Source organism: Triticum dicoccoides, chromosome 2A (genome assembly GCF_002162155.2).
Source record: "Triticum dicoccoides isolate Atlit2015 ecotype Zavitan chromosome 2A, WEW_v2.0, whole genome shotgun sequence".
Classification (NCBI taxonomy): domain Eukaryota; kingdom Viridiplantae; phylum Streptophyta; class Magnoliopsida; order Poales; family Poaceae; genus Triticum; species Triticum dicoccoides.
In genome coordinates this window covers 635,301,377-635,317,293 of record NC_041382.1, presented here as the reverse complement: position 1 = coordinate 635,317,293, position 15,917 = coordinate 635,301,377, and the positions used below count along the sequence as shown (strand labels likewise).

At 42.7% G+C, this 15,917-nt stretch overlaps 1 protein-coding gene across 1 annotated transcript; it reads left to right on the top strand.

The window, feature by feature from the left end:
- Positions 1 to 8,248: 8,248 nt before the first annotated feature.
- LOC119359743 (vacuolar iron transporter homolog 2-like) lies at positions 8,249 to 9,312 on the top strand. Its single transcript, XM_037625840.1, has one exon. The coding sequence runs from the start codon at positions 8,340 to 8,342 to the stop codon at positions 9,048 to 9,050; it is 711 nt and encodes a 236-aa protein (XP_037481737.1). The 5' UTR covers positions 8,249 to 8,339; the 3' UTR covers positions 9,051 to 9,312.
- Positions 9,313 to 15,917: the final 6,605 nt, after the last annotated feature.

The window sequence follows — 15,917 nt, the reverse complement described above, 5'->3', positions numbered from 1 at the left end:
CCAAATAGGGGCTCCCGTTAGCTCTGGCGTCGCCCTCTCGTCCTATGGCTATATTTGGGTTTAGGTCGGGCCGCAACTACAAATGAATGCTAAGGTGAATCCTAAGGTCCAAGATATTAACGGATGGGCCTACCCTATGTTTTTACTATAAAATGACATATGGGGCACTTTATGGCTTATGGGATGGGCTAGCTAACAGGTGCCCGATTCTAAAAAAAAAGCTAATAGGTGCTCAGGTGGCAAGTCCCATCCCCATCCATCGGAACTTTTTTCATTTGGTTTTCTTAGTTTTTGCATTTTTTATTTTTTTTATTGGTTTCTAGGAGTTTTTTTGGATACATGGTCGTACTGCGTGCGTAGCTTTCAGTGAGCACACGTGCACTACAGTAGGTAGCACAAAATGCACTGTCCAAGAGCATAAAGTGCACAAGATAAAGGGAAGCCCATAGGCGGGGAGAACAAAAAGTGCACTACATAAAGGGAAGCACATAGTGCACTAGGCAGGGACACAGGTAAAGTACAATTGGACGCACGGAATACACTACACGGGAAGCACAATTGCACTGCAATGGAGGGCACATAGTGTCACGTGGGAGCACAAAGTACACTACCGAAAGGGAAACACAAAGCGCACTACATGGGAAGCACAAGTGTAGTGCAGTAGGGAGCACATAATGCACTACACGAGGAGCACAGGCACACCGTAAGAAAGGAGCCATAAGTGTGAAAGGGAAACATAGTTGCAGTACAATAGGGAGCACTTATTAGTTTATTTAGTGAGCACATATTTGCCCAAAAAAGTCCATCAGAACCTATTAACATGTGATCTATTTTTGAAAATCTAGACACGGGAAATGTAACATGTGATCTATTTTTGAAAATTTGGACGCGAGAAATGTAACGGTGAAAATGTCCATCTGGGGAGAAATCTCTCAAAAACTCCCCGATTGCGGCAAATGACGCACATGCGGTGCATCACTTGTCACCACTAGAGTACCCTTTAAATAGTGATTTCAACGCTTTATTGCAAACCAGATGACAATAATGTCGTTTACAAAATCAGAAAGAAGAAAGCTACGGAGATCTCCATCCCAAATAACATCAGACTTAGAATCATAAACATGAATCGGATTTCACCGTGACCCCAATACATCCCAATTCTTAGAGCATCATCAATCACTTCTGGAGGGTCATAACCTCTGCAGTCGTAGCTTCAATCAAGTTATCCAATAGTTGTGATCCACCTACCACTGGTTCTCCATGTGGTTCCAAAGAATGGATGCCACTGACCTTGTTTCATCATTGGAGTATGACACATTCATGTTCATCTAATAGCTTCCAGTAGTAGGTTTCCACCATTGGATCTTGTTTTTGATAAAGCATGGAATCTTTCAAATTCTCTTAAAAACCCAAGCCTAGAAAGGAGTTTCATAGGATTTTGGAGGATCATAATCCTTATGATTTTTTTGCTACGCTGGTCGTTTGATTAGTAGGATTGTATCTCATAGGAACCTTTCGTAAAATGCATTTGTACTACTCCCTTCGTTTATGTATGTAAGGTCACTGCGTTTTTTATGTCAAACTTTGACTAACAATTTTGGTCAACAGAATACGCGTTATATGTCATAAAGAATAAATCAACTAGAAGTTTCTGAAATGTGCATCCAATGACATATTTTTTATTGCATATAACTCACATTTTGTTGGTACAATTAATGGTTAAAATTAGACATAAAAATATGAATATGAAGTGGCCTTGTATACAAAACAAAGAAGTACATGTCATAGAAAATATAACATCCACTCAAACCTCTTGAAAATACTTTGTTTTCCTATGATGCAATCAAACAAATTGAAAATCTTGTAGGATGCTTCCATATCGACCACGTGGTAAGGTCGATGGTGGAGGAGATTTCGTGCTTAAGCGGCCCCGGCGGCGTGCAGCCCTCCGTCACTTGCCTTGTGCAAACTATCCGCACGACACACATGTTTGGGCTAGGGCTGGTGCGCGTGGGATTGACACAATGTTGCAGAAGACATAGACTCCTTTGGGCTGAGCATCCCACCTGCTCCTGCTTGGGGCATTTGGACACATGCCTGGTGTGTGCACGTGTTGTCCAATGACACTAGATCATATAGGCGCGCGTTGCCGCGCCCGTCCATTTTAGGAGTTTCAATAGAATTGTTTGAGAAATGTTGAGTTGAACATATCATAAAATTCGTATGGTTCAAAATATCATATACCAGAACCTCCAAAAGGGAGATATAAACTATCCTGCACAATGTAATATACAGAAAATAAATCAATCCTAATGTTTATGTTCCCTAAAGAGAATCTCATTTCTATATACGGACTATATTTCTGTACAATGCACACATGCAATAATATTAGGGATGGGCAAGAGAGGCTCAAATTACCAACAATCTAGGGAGTCGGCTATAAAGGGATCGCCTCCTTTTGAATCAGTAAAATGATGCACGCATACCTTGCTGGAGCTTGCCAACATCATCGTATGCCCACATGACACTAATCTTTTTCACTGTGCAAAAATGAACAATAGTGAAATGCCAATACCAGCACATGGTGAATACTAAGATGGACTAACTGGTTGATGTCTTAAGGATAAAAACCACCTATGCCCTATGTCGCTACAATGCTACCCCTGATCATCCCTGTGGCAGCTACAAAAGGTCCCAATCAAATTGTAAAAGGAAAGATAAGATAAACATCATAGAAGTAGAAAGAAAATGGAGTACATACATTCAAAACACAGGTTGCCAAGCCTATCAGTGAATATACGCACCATATCTTCCTGTCTTGGCAAGGAAATAGAAAACAAACACTTGAAACAAAGGAAATAGAAAATATTCATTATGAGCAAAAACAGGTAGGTTTCATACTTCATACCTCACGATAGGGCAATACCTGGCATTGATTTTCTCAAAATTGCGCTAGGAGATTTGTGTTATTTCTTCCATGTTAAATCACATAGCTGCAAATAAAGTACTCCCCCCGATCCAAATTAGTTATCGCTCAAACGGATGTATCTACCATTAAAATATGTCTAGATACATCCATTTGAGTGACAACTAATATGGGTTGGAGGGAGTAACATAATTGCCCTCCTTGCTAACAATTTTGTCAGTTTGTGAATGTCAGACTATTGGTTGAATAAAGAATAGCTGAAAATCTGGAATGAATAATTTACCATCGAGAATTGTATTAATCAATAGCATATACATGATATTTTATGACTATGTCTTAGAAGTTAGAATAAATACCACAGAAAATAAAAATACAACAGCAGATCTTAGTTTCTGCAGGTTGCTTAAAAGTTAAAATATGAGATGCAGAGTTGTAACTCTTTTTCCAATCATAACTTTTGAAATAAAAAATCCCATAAAAATAATGAATTGGTCACTTCTTGAGAATTGGTCACTTCTTGAGACAAATATATCTTCCCGCCACTAGGATACCAAGATACAAATGTATATTCTCTCCATCGACTTGTGTGCTGGTCTCACATTTTCAACCAATCGTGTATATGTTGTAACTCCAAAATCATGAGTACAAGATGACGTCTAAGCAGCAGATCAGAAGTATTGGATGGTCACTTATCCATGCATTGTGATTACTCTAGGTACCTAAACCTTAATTAATCAAGCACAGTTGATAGCCTAAACAAAAAGATAGGGAAGATCATCTCATTATTCCTTGCAAAAAAATGAATCAAGGGTGAAGCAGATGCAGTACATGTAGTCATGTAGATCTAGGGCAGTTGGAATATGATATAAGTGCTCACCTAGATCTCAACGGAGAACGGAGAAGAGCAGCACAGTCACCAACATCCCTCATCGCCTGTATCATCTTGCCATCACAGCAACACTGCCATGCACGGGAAGGTGAGAAAACATCCCGCCGTTGCCCATTTGTGTCGCTGTCTTTGAAGAGAGGGCGCCGACGGCGCCAGCAGCCGCCGCAGCTGCCATGGACGAACGCTGCAAGACACAAAATTAAAACCAGTAAAGAAGGGCTACGGATGAAGAGTAGGGGGTGCATGGGGGTGCGTAACTGGCGTGGAGGCGTTCACGTAGAAGAACACGGTGGAACGGCGACGCATCGAGGAGGAAAGAGCGACGGCGCATCGAGGAGGGAAACTGCTCGCTCGGTTGGGGAGGATAGCGATGGAGGTGCACGACCTAGGCTGTTAGCGTTAGCATCCAAATGAAAGGACGTGGGCCTTCGAAAGGCCTGGTTACGGAGAGGAAAACCAACTCGTTCTGTGGAGCAGCAGCCCGTGAGATGTTGTGTGCGGCGCGCGAGCGAACTAGGACGACCAGACCTGATCTGAATCGTAGATTTGATGATCCGACAGTTCAAACAGTCAAATTGTTGTGCAGGCTCCTAGCTAGCTACGGTTTCTCAATTCCCTTGTACTCTGTAAAACTTTTAACTTTTTCTATCAATGAAATGACACGCATGCTATTGCATATTCATGAAAAAAATCTTAAGAATTCGAATGTGCATGACATTCTAATCATTTTTCTTCTTCCTGCGTTTACAATTCAGCGAATCAAAGAGGGCCAGAACCTCTCTGCTCGTGAAATTCTTCCGTTGTGCATAGGCTACTCTGACGGTGATTCGTCAAATAGCTTCTCCATCGGCTTCCATCCTCAACTTTCATCAGCCACGATCGTGCTCACCGCTCAGCATACATGAGCTGGTCGTTTGATATGCTCGTATGCACCTATCAATCATAGTGTCAGTGTCACCGCACCGTCCGCTGACGTGCCTTCCTGCTCTGCTAGACCATTATACAGTATGCACTACTACGTATGAGCGCCCTCGCGGCGTCTCCTCCCACCGCACCCGCGAGATCGTCAATGGGGCACTCCCATCCTCTTTTGAGCTGGCGCTTACTCTGATTAGCAATGGGCATTCTCTCTTGAGCGTTCACTCACGATCTCATTAGTGGGAAATGACTCATCAAAGCCAAACCCAGAAGGGCCCCGTACGTGGACCGGCACCGTCGTCGCACCACCGTATGCGTCTTACGTATAAGCAGCAGTAATCGGAGGATCGACCACGCGACAAATTTCCCTGGAACTTGCCGGCCGAGTCGATCGATCTTATCGTGGTGACGACGTCTCGAGACCGAAACGTGCCCCACTTGGTGTGGTGGTGTGCGCTCCATGCTCAACTGAATTCGCCTTTAACCAGAACTGTTGCACTGACGTACGTCCGTCTTGCTCGATCGAGTCACACAAGCTTACGAGCTCCACGGCCGACCTTACGGGACTAGTATTGGCAACAGCTTGAGTGTGCCGATCAATGACACCGCAAACTAAGGGCGCCAGATTAAGCAGCTACTTATCTAGAGCAGGTTGAGTCCGTCACGCATGTACATATCCATGTATGTGGACAAACGCTTTCACCATTTCTAGTGCGCTTTAATTCGCCGCGCACTTGGATGATGATCGGCCCCCTTTTCCCGTGGTTTACTCCACTAAAGAACACGCACTACCCGTGGTAACCACGCGCCCGTCTAATCATCTGTGATGCCAGTGGTCGCACCACGGTTTAGGGTCTCTATCGAATTTCCCTTTTGTCCCCTTACCCACCCCCACCTAAATGGCTTCAGATCATGATGCCTTCCCCGTCTCCCCGGCCGGCGATTCAAACTTCCTTCCTTTGCTAGTACTCCGTCTGTAAAGAAATATAAGACGTTTTAGATCACTACTTTTTATATCACTAAAGTAGTGATCTAAAACGTCTTATATTTCTTTACAGAGGAAGTACTAATTACTAGCTGAACACACGTTTGTTGCTATGGGATGAAACAATATATGAAGAGAGATGGCGTGTGACCGATTGTCTTTGGTCGTCACCGTCGTCCTCGAAGGCGCGGTTGGAGCCCTCGACTGTCACCGCTTGGTCGTCCTCGAGCGCGCGACCATCGGCCTCGTCCTATGGAATCTGTTATACTCGTCCGTGAACGGCAACTGTCAACGTATGGATGTCCTGTAGAGAATGATCGTCATCCATCGTGGTGAACGATTGATTGCTCATGTCGTGGTCGCATGGAGGACATTGTCCATGCCTGTTGGCAACTGCTGGTCGACAATGTCGCTGAGAGCCTGTTGGCAATCATCAACATCAACAAGAGCCTGTTGACCATTCTTACCCGCAATGCTTTCAAATTGATTCGGTCCGGTTAACTGTCTGTCTAATTAACTAATTGCAAAAAATTCCCAACTTCTACTTATCTACTGTCCAATTACCGGCTGCCTAATTAAATACACTAATGACTTATCTTTCAAATCGATTCGGCGTGAAAAAAAATATCATTTAAACATACCAAATTAATTGCACAAAATTAACTTTCTGGCTAATTAATTCTAATAATATCTTGATTTTCAAATTGATTCGATGCCCAGTTTTCAAATTATTTTCACATTAATGGTTGCGTGCAAAACAAGGACGTGCCAACTCTCGTTTAATAAAATGAATTAATGGCTTGATTTTCAAATTATTCAGCCCTCGGTTTTCAAATTATTTTTACATTAATGGTTGTGTGCGAAACAACCAACTCTCGTTTAATATTTAATAGTATAGATTAATGCCTTGATTTTCAAATTGATATGGTGCTTGGTTTTCAAATTATTTTCACATTAACGGTTGCGTGCGAAACGAGGACGTAACGACTCCCGTTTAATAATATGGATTAATGGCTTGATTTTCAAATTATCCAGCCCTTGGTCTTCAAATTATTTTTACATTAATGGTTGTGTGCGAAACAACCAACTATCGTTTAATATTTAATAGTATAGATTAATGGCTTGATTTTCAAATTGATTCGGCACTTGGTTTTCAAATTATTTTCACATTAATGGTTGCGTGTGGAACGAGGATGTACGAACTCCCGTTTTACTAATATGTATTAATGGCTTGATTTTCAAATTATCCAGCCCTCGGTTTTCAAATTATTTTTACATTAATGGTTGTGTGTGAAACAACCAACTCTTGTTTAATATTTAATAGTATAGATTAATGCCTTGATTTTTAAATTGATTCGGCGCTTGATTTTCAAATTATTTTCACATTAATGGTTGCATGCGAATCGAGGACATACGAACTCCCGTTTAATAATATAGATTAATAGCTTGATTTTCAAATTATCCAGCCCTCGGTTGCAAAATATTTCTACATTTATAGTTGTGTGTGAAACAATGATACCAACTCTTGTCTATTATTTAATAGTATAGATTAATGCCTTGCTGATTTCCAAATTGATTCGGCGCTCAGTTTGCAAATTATTCACATTAATGGTTGCGTGCGAAACGAGGACCTATCAAATCCTGTTTAATAGTACTACCTTCGTCCTGGTTTATAAGTCATCTTTATAGTTTGTGCCAAATTTTGATCAAAGATTTAGCTAACAAAATGTTAATGCATGTCAACAAAAATCATATTGTTGGATTCATATTTGAACATAGTTTGCAATGATATAAATTTTTGTAACATGCATGGACATTTGTTAGTTCAATTTATAGTCAAAATTTGACACAAAATATAATGAGGACCAATAAATCAGGACGGAGGTAGTATAGATTAATGGCTTGATTTTCAAATTGATTCGGCCCTTGGTTTTAAAATTATTTTCACATTAATGGTTGTGTGCAAAATAACGACGTACCAACTCCTTTTTAATAGTAAATATAGATTAATGCCTTGGTTTCTAAATTGATTCGGCGCTCGGTTTTCAAACTATTTTCATACTAATGACCGTACGTGAAAACTATCATTTATTTTTATTTATTTGTAAAAGAACTCCCATTTATAATAATGTAGATTCGCAAATAAATTTGGCGGTGGACTAGTAGTATATTTGGACCCGTGTATTGATGGCGCATTTACTTGTTGCTAAAAATGAAGGCACGCACTGAACCAGAGATCAGCGAGCGAGAGATACGCGTGTGAACATCTGCAGAAATCTACTGTACACGTCAGCGGAGGGGAGCCGGATCCCCTGACGTACGGCCACCTGACCTTGGGCCATTGACGCGTGGGTCCGGGTCCACACGTCAGTGAGTGCGCCGTACGTCAGAGGAGCTGCGTCCCAGCGGAGGGGCGTGTGGCCGCCGCACGCAAGTGCGATCGGAGCCCTCCATTCGTCAAACCCTAGCGGCTTCCACTATAAATACCCCCGCCGAGGCGTGTGGCCGGCACACTGCTCAGGTACCGCAGCCAGCCACATTCTGCTTCCCGCAAGCCATTTCCCGTCCCGATCGATCGGCCCGTGCTTCCTCTTCTTGAGCAGCCCGACCGCCTTGGATCCATGGACCATCACGTCGGCTCCTCCCACGTGCACGCCGACGGCGAGCGCAGGGCCAAGGAGGAGGACGTCGTCGTGGTGCTCGCCGTCGACGCCGAGGCGGCCGATCCGAAGCCGGCCGAGGCCGACGACCGCCCGGGCGACGGCGAGGGCGGCGTCAACTACATGGCCCGCGCGCAGTGGCTCCGCGCGGCGGTCCTCGGCGCCAACGACGGCCTCGTCTCCGTGGCGTCCCTCATGATCGGCGTCAGCGCCGTCAACGACGGCGGCAAGACGATGCTCGTGTCGGGCCTGGCCGGGCTGGTGGCCGGCGCCTGCAGCATGGCCATCGGCGAGTTCGTGTCCGTGTACGCGCAGTACGACATCGAGGTGGCCCAGATCAAGCGCGACGGCGCCAAGGGCAAGAAGGAGAGCCTGGCGAGCCCGACGCTGGCCGCGCTCGCGTCGGCGCTGGCGTTCGCGGTGGGCGCGCTCCTGCCGCTGCTGGCCGGCGGGTTCGTGAGGCCGTATGGCGCCAGGGTCGGGGCGGTGTGCGCGGCGACCACCGTGGGCCTGGCCGGCTTCGGCGCGGCGGGCGGGTACCTGGGCGGCGCGAGCATGTTACGGTCGGGGTCCAGGGTCCTCCTGGGCGGGTGGGTCGCCATGGCGGTCACGTACGGCGTGCTCTGGCTGTTCGCCAAGGTGTCCCACATTCAGGTCTCGTCGCTGGGCTGAAGCGGCCGTGATGGTTTGGCAGGTGGTAGGTGGAGTGATTTGCAGAATTAATACAAGGGCTAGAGCTAGCTGTGTCAATTGGTGCTTATATCTGGCGCGCGCCATGCGCATGCTTAATGGCTACCCATATCTTAGTAGAGATCTCCCGGATCAATCGGTGTGTGATGTTTTTTTTCGGCTTATATATAGTGTAATGGCTCCAGTTGGTGGCATTGTAAGGCTAAACCAGGCTAATGAAAATACTATGCTATTTACCATCTCATGGCTGTACTGTATTATATATGTTGCCGGTAAAATGGGATCGATTGCAACGAAATGCTAAAAGTTAAACGGCGACAGTGCGTCATGCGCACCAGGAAACATGTTTGCGTTTCAGCGGACGAAAGAAACGAAGAAAAACGTATCCGCGACCGTGGTAGTTCTACCTTTCCGTAGATCCCACGTCAGTTTCTGTAACTGCCTATTGATGTGGCGGTTATGGTTTTTTTTTTTGAGTGGTTGCTTCTTTTTAGATCTTTTCAGGGGTTGCTAGCCGCCCTGATTTTCAGGTCCCACGACATCTTCGGCCTCTTTCATCTTGGGGCCAATTAGTACGGCTAATTCGTCAAACGACCGGCATTCATGAGCAAGAATAACTGAACAAGAAACGCTTCCTTCTCAAAATGTTCTCAAAAAAAAAACATGAGATACCGGCACTCACACTTATTAGATACGCGATAGATCACCACATTTGCGCTTTTACAGAATTAGCCTTTGGGGCACGTGACGCATCATCACTAGGCAATCTGGAACGAGCACAACCCTCGTGTCTTCCACAATAAAGCTTCGCCGTCCCGCATAATTGTATCTTGTATGCGCAATGAAGCCATAAACTGGAAATTGGCAAAGGCAAAAGATTTGGGCAATCTCATGTTGGGAGAGTAGGCTTTGATATCTGTTGTCACACATTTGGGAGTCTGGATTGTAAAACTCTCTTATTGAATGAATATTGCAAATCTTGCCACTTCTCAAAAAACAAAAGAATTAGCCTACATGGCTCACTTTCATGACTATAGATATCCTGAAAGCAAGTTGCATACCAAGTTCTCGCAACATAGGATCTACCGAAAAATATATATTTTAAATAAAAGAAGTTACAAATGTTTGTTTAATAGGTTTAGCCGAAGTCTACTTTTCCATGAAACCTTTCGTGGAACACTTTACCCCTAACATATTCAACATCGAGAAATCATCGTTGCCTACGGCGATCGTCAGTAAGGCCACCATTGGAGCCGATCATACATGACTTCTCCCTCGAGTTACCTTCTAGTTCATGGTGAAACTGGTACCACGCCCCCTCCATGCCCCCTCCTTCCCCATCTAAAAACCCTTCATGATCTTGTTACGACATGGTGCCTCCCTTCATTATACAGATGCCCATGATATGCAAAGTCCGACCAAACACTAGTGATGTCATATTCATACACCTTGTAAAATACCTCACTACAATAATACAACCTTTTATATCAAACTCGTAACCTCATTGTCTCTCTATTTCTATGAAGTGTGAATGTCTACATAAGATCGAACTTGTGACTCATGGCGCTTGAAGATTGACGATGTCAACATAGACACGTTACATGCCACTAGGAAAAAATGACCCCATCAAGTACCCTACTACATTGAGAGGCAAACATATTGTTATGATTCATGATAGCCCACGGTGCGACCTCCTCCACCGACTACTTGTATAACTTGGTTCTCAACGAGAAGTCAAGATATAGTTTCTGTTAACTTGGAATGGTATTTGTTATTCATAATTCTTTTAGTTCATCAATGGAGCAAACTACTCATGTTTGAGAATTTAGATGATTCGAAAACTATCTCTTGATGGTGTTGGAGTTGTGGCTGCATTTTCTTGCATTTTGCAAATCATTGTTTATTTACACACAAGTGAACCTTGGTATAGACTTTGCGATATTCACTTATTTATTTTCGTCCTTCGTAAAGTATAGACATGGCGAGCTCCTGTGAAATGGGAATGTTCTAGTATGTTAGCTTCAAATTGTTGGCTTGCCTTGGAGAACGTATACTCTTCTATAAAACTACACAACCAAGTAGATGAGATGATTCTTTTCTGGGCCCAAGTTACCATCTCTTGTAGGCATAAGCAATTTGAAGTCGACTCGACAATTTCTCTAACAGAAAAAAGTTCTTAGTGGAACTTCTAGTTGCACTATTAAAGAAGTGTGAATGCTTGTTTTTGTTTGTTTGATTAAACAACACGACTTTGTTTAAGGTTTAATGTTTAGGGGAATACACAAGTGATCCGGAGGATCAATAAACCATAAAGGCCAACCCACATTAAAAGAAGTCATCATTTTAGCTAATCTATGGGGTTCCCTACTGTGCTTATGTCGTTCATGACTGAATTTGCAGGCTTTAAAGCTCACGGCCTTCTCCTTGATCTCCTTCAAAATCATCAATAGTATCCCACCTGGACCGGTGAACGCAATTCATTAACAACTCTCAGACAGTTGGATGCCCACATAGGAGTGCCATCGCCTACACGAGGTCCGATCTGGGCCGAGGCCCAGGTAAGCGACGAGGCGTGACAGTTTCCGTTAATTTTGGGAAGCTTCCAACCTTTTTTTTTTCTTTTTTCTTTTTTCTCATTTCTCTATTGGCTTTCTGGTTTTCTGGTTGTTTTTTGTGTCTTTCGGGGTTTTCATTTTCTTTATTCATGTTTTTCCTATTTCTTAATTCATGAACATTTTCAAAATTCTTCTTCTTTTCAATTACTGATTTTTATTCGCAAATAGTTTTTGAATTCATACAGTTTTTAGCTCACGATTTTTTTTAATTAGGGCAAAGTTTTTTTAATTCATAATTTTTTTGGAATTCATGAACATTTCTTGAATTCATGAACAAATTTTTAAGTCATGTACAATTTTTGAAATTCATGAACAATTCAAATTTTCCAACAATGTTTGAAATTTACTGTTTTTTTAATTCTTGTTTTTTAATTCACAAAAAAGATTTGAAATCTATGAGTATTTTTGAATGCGTCAACTTTTTTTTAATTCATGGACATTTCTAAATTCCTCGCCTTCTTTAAATTCGTAAACTTCTTTGAATTCAGAATCTCTTTTCAAATTCATGAAAAAACAGAAGGAAAAAATCCAAACAATATTTTTAAGAAAAAATAAAAAAATTAATGAGCAGGTGAGCAATCGCAACAGCGAGCGAGGTGCCTTAATGGGCCGGCCCAGCATACGTATCGCTATAAGCCATTTTTATCGCATACCTGCTGGGGCTAGGCGATTGCTGGATATGTATCGCTATCAGCGCCCATTTTTATCGCAAAGCCAACAAAATACCTATTGCAATACCCCCGCAGCCCTTTTTATCTATATGAATATACAACCAAATGTTTGTGAACTGGAGTACTCAGAAGTACTTAACATGATTGTTGCCTTGATGCGTTTTCATTCAATTATTTGAAGCTTATGAACAAATATGTTTAATTGTTTGAGCAAATATATTTAGTTCTATTATACTTTTGTAATAGGATGCCTAAATAATATGCAGAGATTTTTTTTAAATTGCCCCCACACCACCAAAACCCCTAAATGTTATGAAACTAACATTACTTCTATAGCAATTCCGTGCGAACGCTGCGCCAGCCGTTCGATTGAGGCACAAATCTCAGTGGAAGGAGGGTCGCCACGTTGTCATTCCCAACCCCATTCGTTGGCAACGACACATGTACGAATGCATATGCGGGTGTGGGGTTAGTGGTCTCGTCCATCTCCCTGCTGCCTCTTCCTCTCATCCAACTTGCCGAAGATTCTTTTGCTTTACCCTCTCCGCATTGAGCTGCTCCTAATATTCGCCGTGGGCTCAGGTACCCCGCTGCCTCCCAACAGTCGTCTGAGTGGTGGCCCCTCGACACATGTGGGGGTACCTACCTAGGAGGTGGATGAGTCTATGTGATCGTGGCCGAGTTGCTCGTTGCCGAGAACTAACGTTGACCAGTGGGAGGGAGGTGGAGTCTGCGTAGAGAGGCCATTTAAAGGCGAGCAACAAGATGAAGGAGAATAGAGAAGACGGAGATGAAGTCGGTGAGGCTTTTCCACGAAGTCACACCATGAGCGAGTGGTGGTTTGAGCGGGCGAAATCAATGGTCGTCGCCCAGCTGGATACATGTATGACGAGCTTCTCCACCTCTTTTGCTTCTTCTTCGTCGCCAGGGCTCCTTTTTGCTCCCCATCCTTCTCATCTACCTCTCCCTCTATGTTGTGACCTAGGGGAGATGGGACACGTGGATGTCATACATTGTCCGAGTAGCAGGCGACACAGTCAACCTCGTTGGCGAACCCGTGACCGGATGTTAGCAGAACGACCGCTCCATGTCTGGGGTGGTGGCGGTCATGTGCCAGGAGGGGTAACTCACACATCCTCTATCTAGGATTGATGTAAAGTCAGGTTGCAGCAAGCAGCTCAAATAAAAGGATGTGGAGCAAGGTTCAAAGTTTAGACATAAGTATGAATTTGCATGTCATCCCCTTTTAGCATAGCAGCATCTATTCACTCTGTCAAGCTCGATAGATGCCATGTCTAAAATTATTATTTTTGTTGCATCTAAGGAAAATGTAGGTAGTTTTGTGCGTGCGGCATGGAAATTTTAGGAGACATGGCAATTTAATAAATAACTTGCCATATTTTTTGGGTCTGAATTTGCCATGTCACTAGTCCAATTTCTAATTGGTTTTGCCATTCCAAAGTATGAAATTTCCTATATTTTTTGCAAATATAGACATCTAGAATTTCTAAATTTTTCATGTCACACGTATATACTTTTTTCGCCATGAGTTATAGAACATTTTTGTCATAATTTTGTATAGCCTTTGATATAGTCTTTGTCATGGATTGTGGCCATTATGTTATGTGCTTGTGTTTGCCATGGATCATGGCAAACATCCTGTTGTGTTTTTATTATGACTTACTCGTAGTCATAATAAGTGAATGGCCATGATCCATGGCAAAGACTATGTCGATATGGCAACAAAGTTTCACACTAAATGGAAAACTATGTACATTTCTGTTGACAACTAATATTCCTATTACTATGACAAATTTTATGCATCTTCGGCAATAATATTTTTGTATGAAATCTTTCGTTCAACTCATATGTTCATTTTGCGAATTTTTTCATACTGCCGCAACTATGCTTCCTACTGCATTGCTTTTGTCAGTACCTCTTGCCCTGTATCACTATATATACATTCATAGCTGGTTGATTATGTAGAATCATTGCGCATGTTAGCTTCCTTATCCACCGTTTGCTCCAAATATCTTTACTGGTATGGCAATTTTATTATTTCATTCATGGCAATTTTCTATGTGTGATTTGCTTTTGTAACGACAAAGAAAAAATAGAGCATGGACATTTTATTAAGACTATCGCGGCAATTATTTTTCAAATTTCATATAATTTTTATTATTTCCACTATAGCAATTTTCTTCTTTTTAACATTCCAACTTTTGCATCATTATCATTGAAAACTAAAAGCTTGTTGCCATGGCAACTTAAAATACATTGTCTTTTTTGTTATTTTTTAGAGTGTGCCTTTCTTTTAATTAAAACCGAAATTTGCTAGGTATGATTTTCTTTTTTGCAGCGGACCATGGCAATATTTGTTGGTTTTTTTGCCACATACAGGGCCGGCCCTGAGGGGGGCGAGAGGGGCGACCGCCCTGCCCCCCAGGGGGGGGGGGGGCATCCTAGCTATGTTTGAGGAGCTCTATTCCCAAGTCCCAACGGAGGCGCCATTAGAGCACCCAAAGCTGTTCTATGTGTCCGTGAGGAAGAAGAAAGCCGAAATATCCAATCATTGTAACAAACTGGGCCTCGGGCTTTTTTCTTTTGCGTCAAACGTGCATGCTTTAGAGAGGTAGCGGGCTGGTCTAAAAAGAAGTGGTAGTTGGCGTTCTAAAAAAGTGATGGCCGGGCCACACAAGGCTAAGGCCCTGAAAAAAGACATTTTGTTTTGAAGAGGAATTAGCGATCAACTCCAACACTGCAAGTCTGCACCAAGTCTTTTTTTTTCAGGGCAGCACCGCAACGGAGTCCTAGCAAACTACCTATGTACCTCAAAAGGTGAAAAGGAAACCACTAGCAAAGTACGTGTAGTAGGATTTGTATCCGATTATTTTATACTCCCTTAGTCCCAAAATAAACATCGTGGTCTTAGTTCAAATTAAACCTCTCCATCCCAAAAAAGGTCATGATTTTAGTTCAAAATAAGTATCATGGTTTTAGTACTCCCTCCGTCCCAAACTAGGTGCAAACCCTAGTCCACACAAGGTTAAGGCCCTGTGCGGAATTCCACCGGCTCTGTGAAATCCCGAGAACTGCGGAGCTAGGGAATAGGTGCTCCGTGATTTTCAACTGTAACTCCACCAGCTCCGGGAGTGGAGTTGCGGAGTGGAGGTACTCCGAACATGGCCTTATTTTGGGACGGACAGAGTACTAAAGTATTTTTTAGAAAGTTTGATTGATTCCATGTTATAAATTGATAGTGTCCTATCAAGATGATTATGTATTTTATGTCATATCACTTTTCTCTACATGCCAATAGTTTCACCTACAAATTAAAAAAAAGAGTTTCACCTACAAAAAAAATTTAGTCCTTCACCACTACTGAGTGCAATTTGGCTCGATAGATGGTAAAGGAAAATTTTACTTGATCTTCTGTGCGGCCACACCTCTAACTGGCTGCCTGCGACCAACATTTGATATCATGTGCGACCTCTTGCCTCCTAATTATAACTCTATAGTTTTGAAATAAAACTCCTTTTACCCTGCAAAAAATATGAACAAAA

Bases quoted from the DNA above. Each gene is read 5' to 3' on its own strand.
- LOC119359743 (XM_037625840.1), top strand. From the start codon at position 8,340: ATGGACCATCACGTCGGCTCCTCCCACGTGCACGCCGACGGCGAGCGC.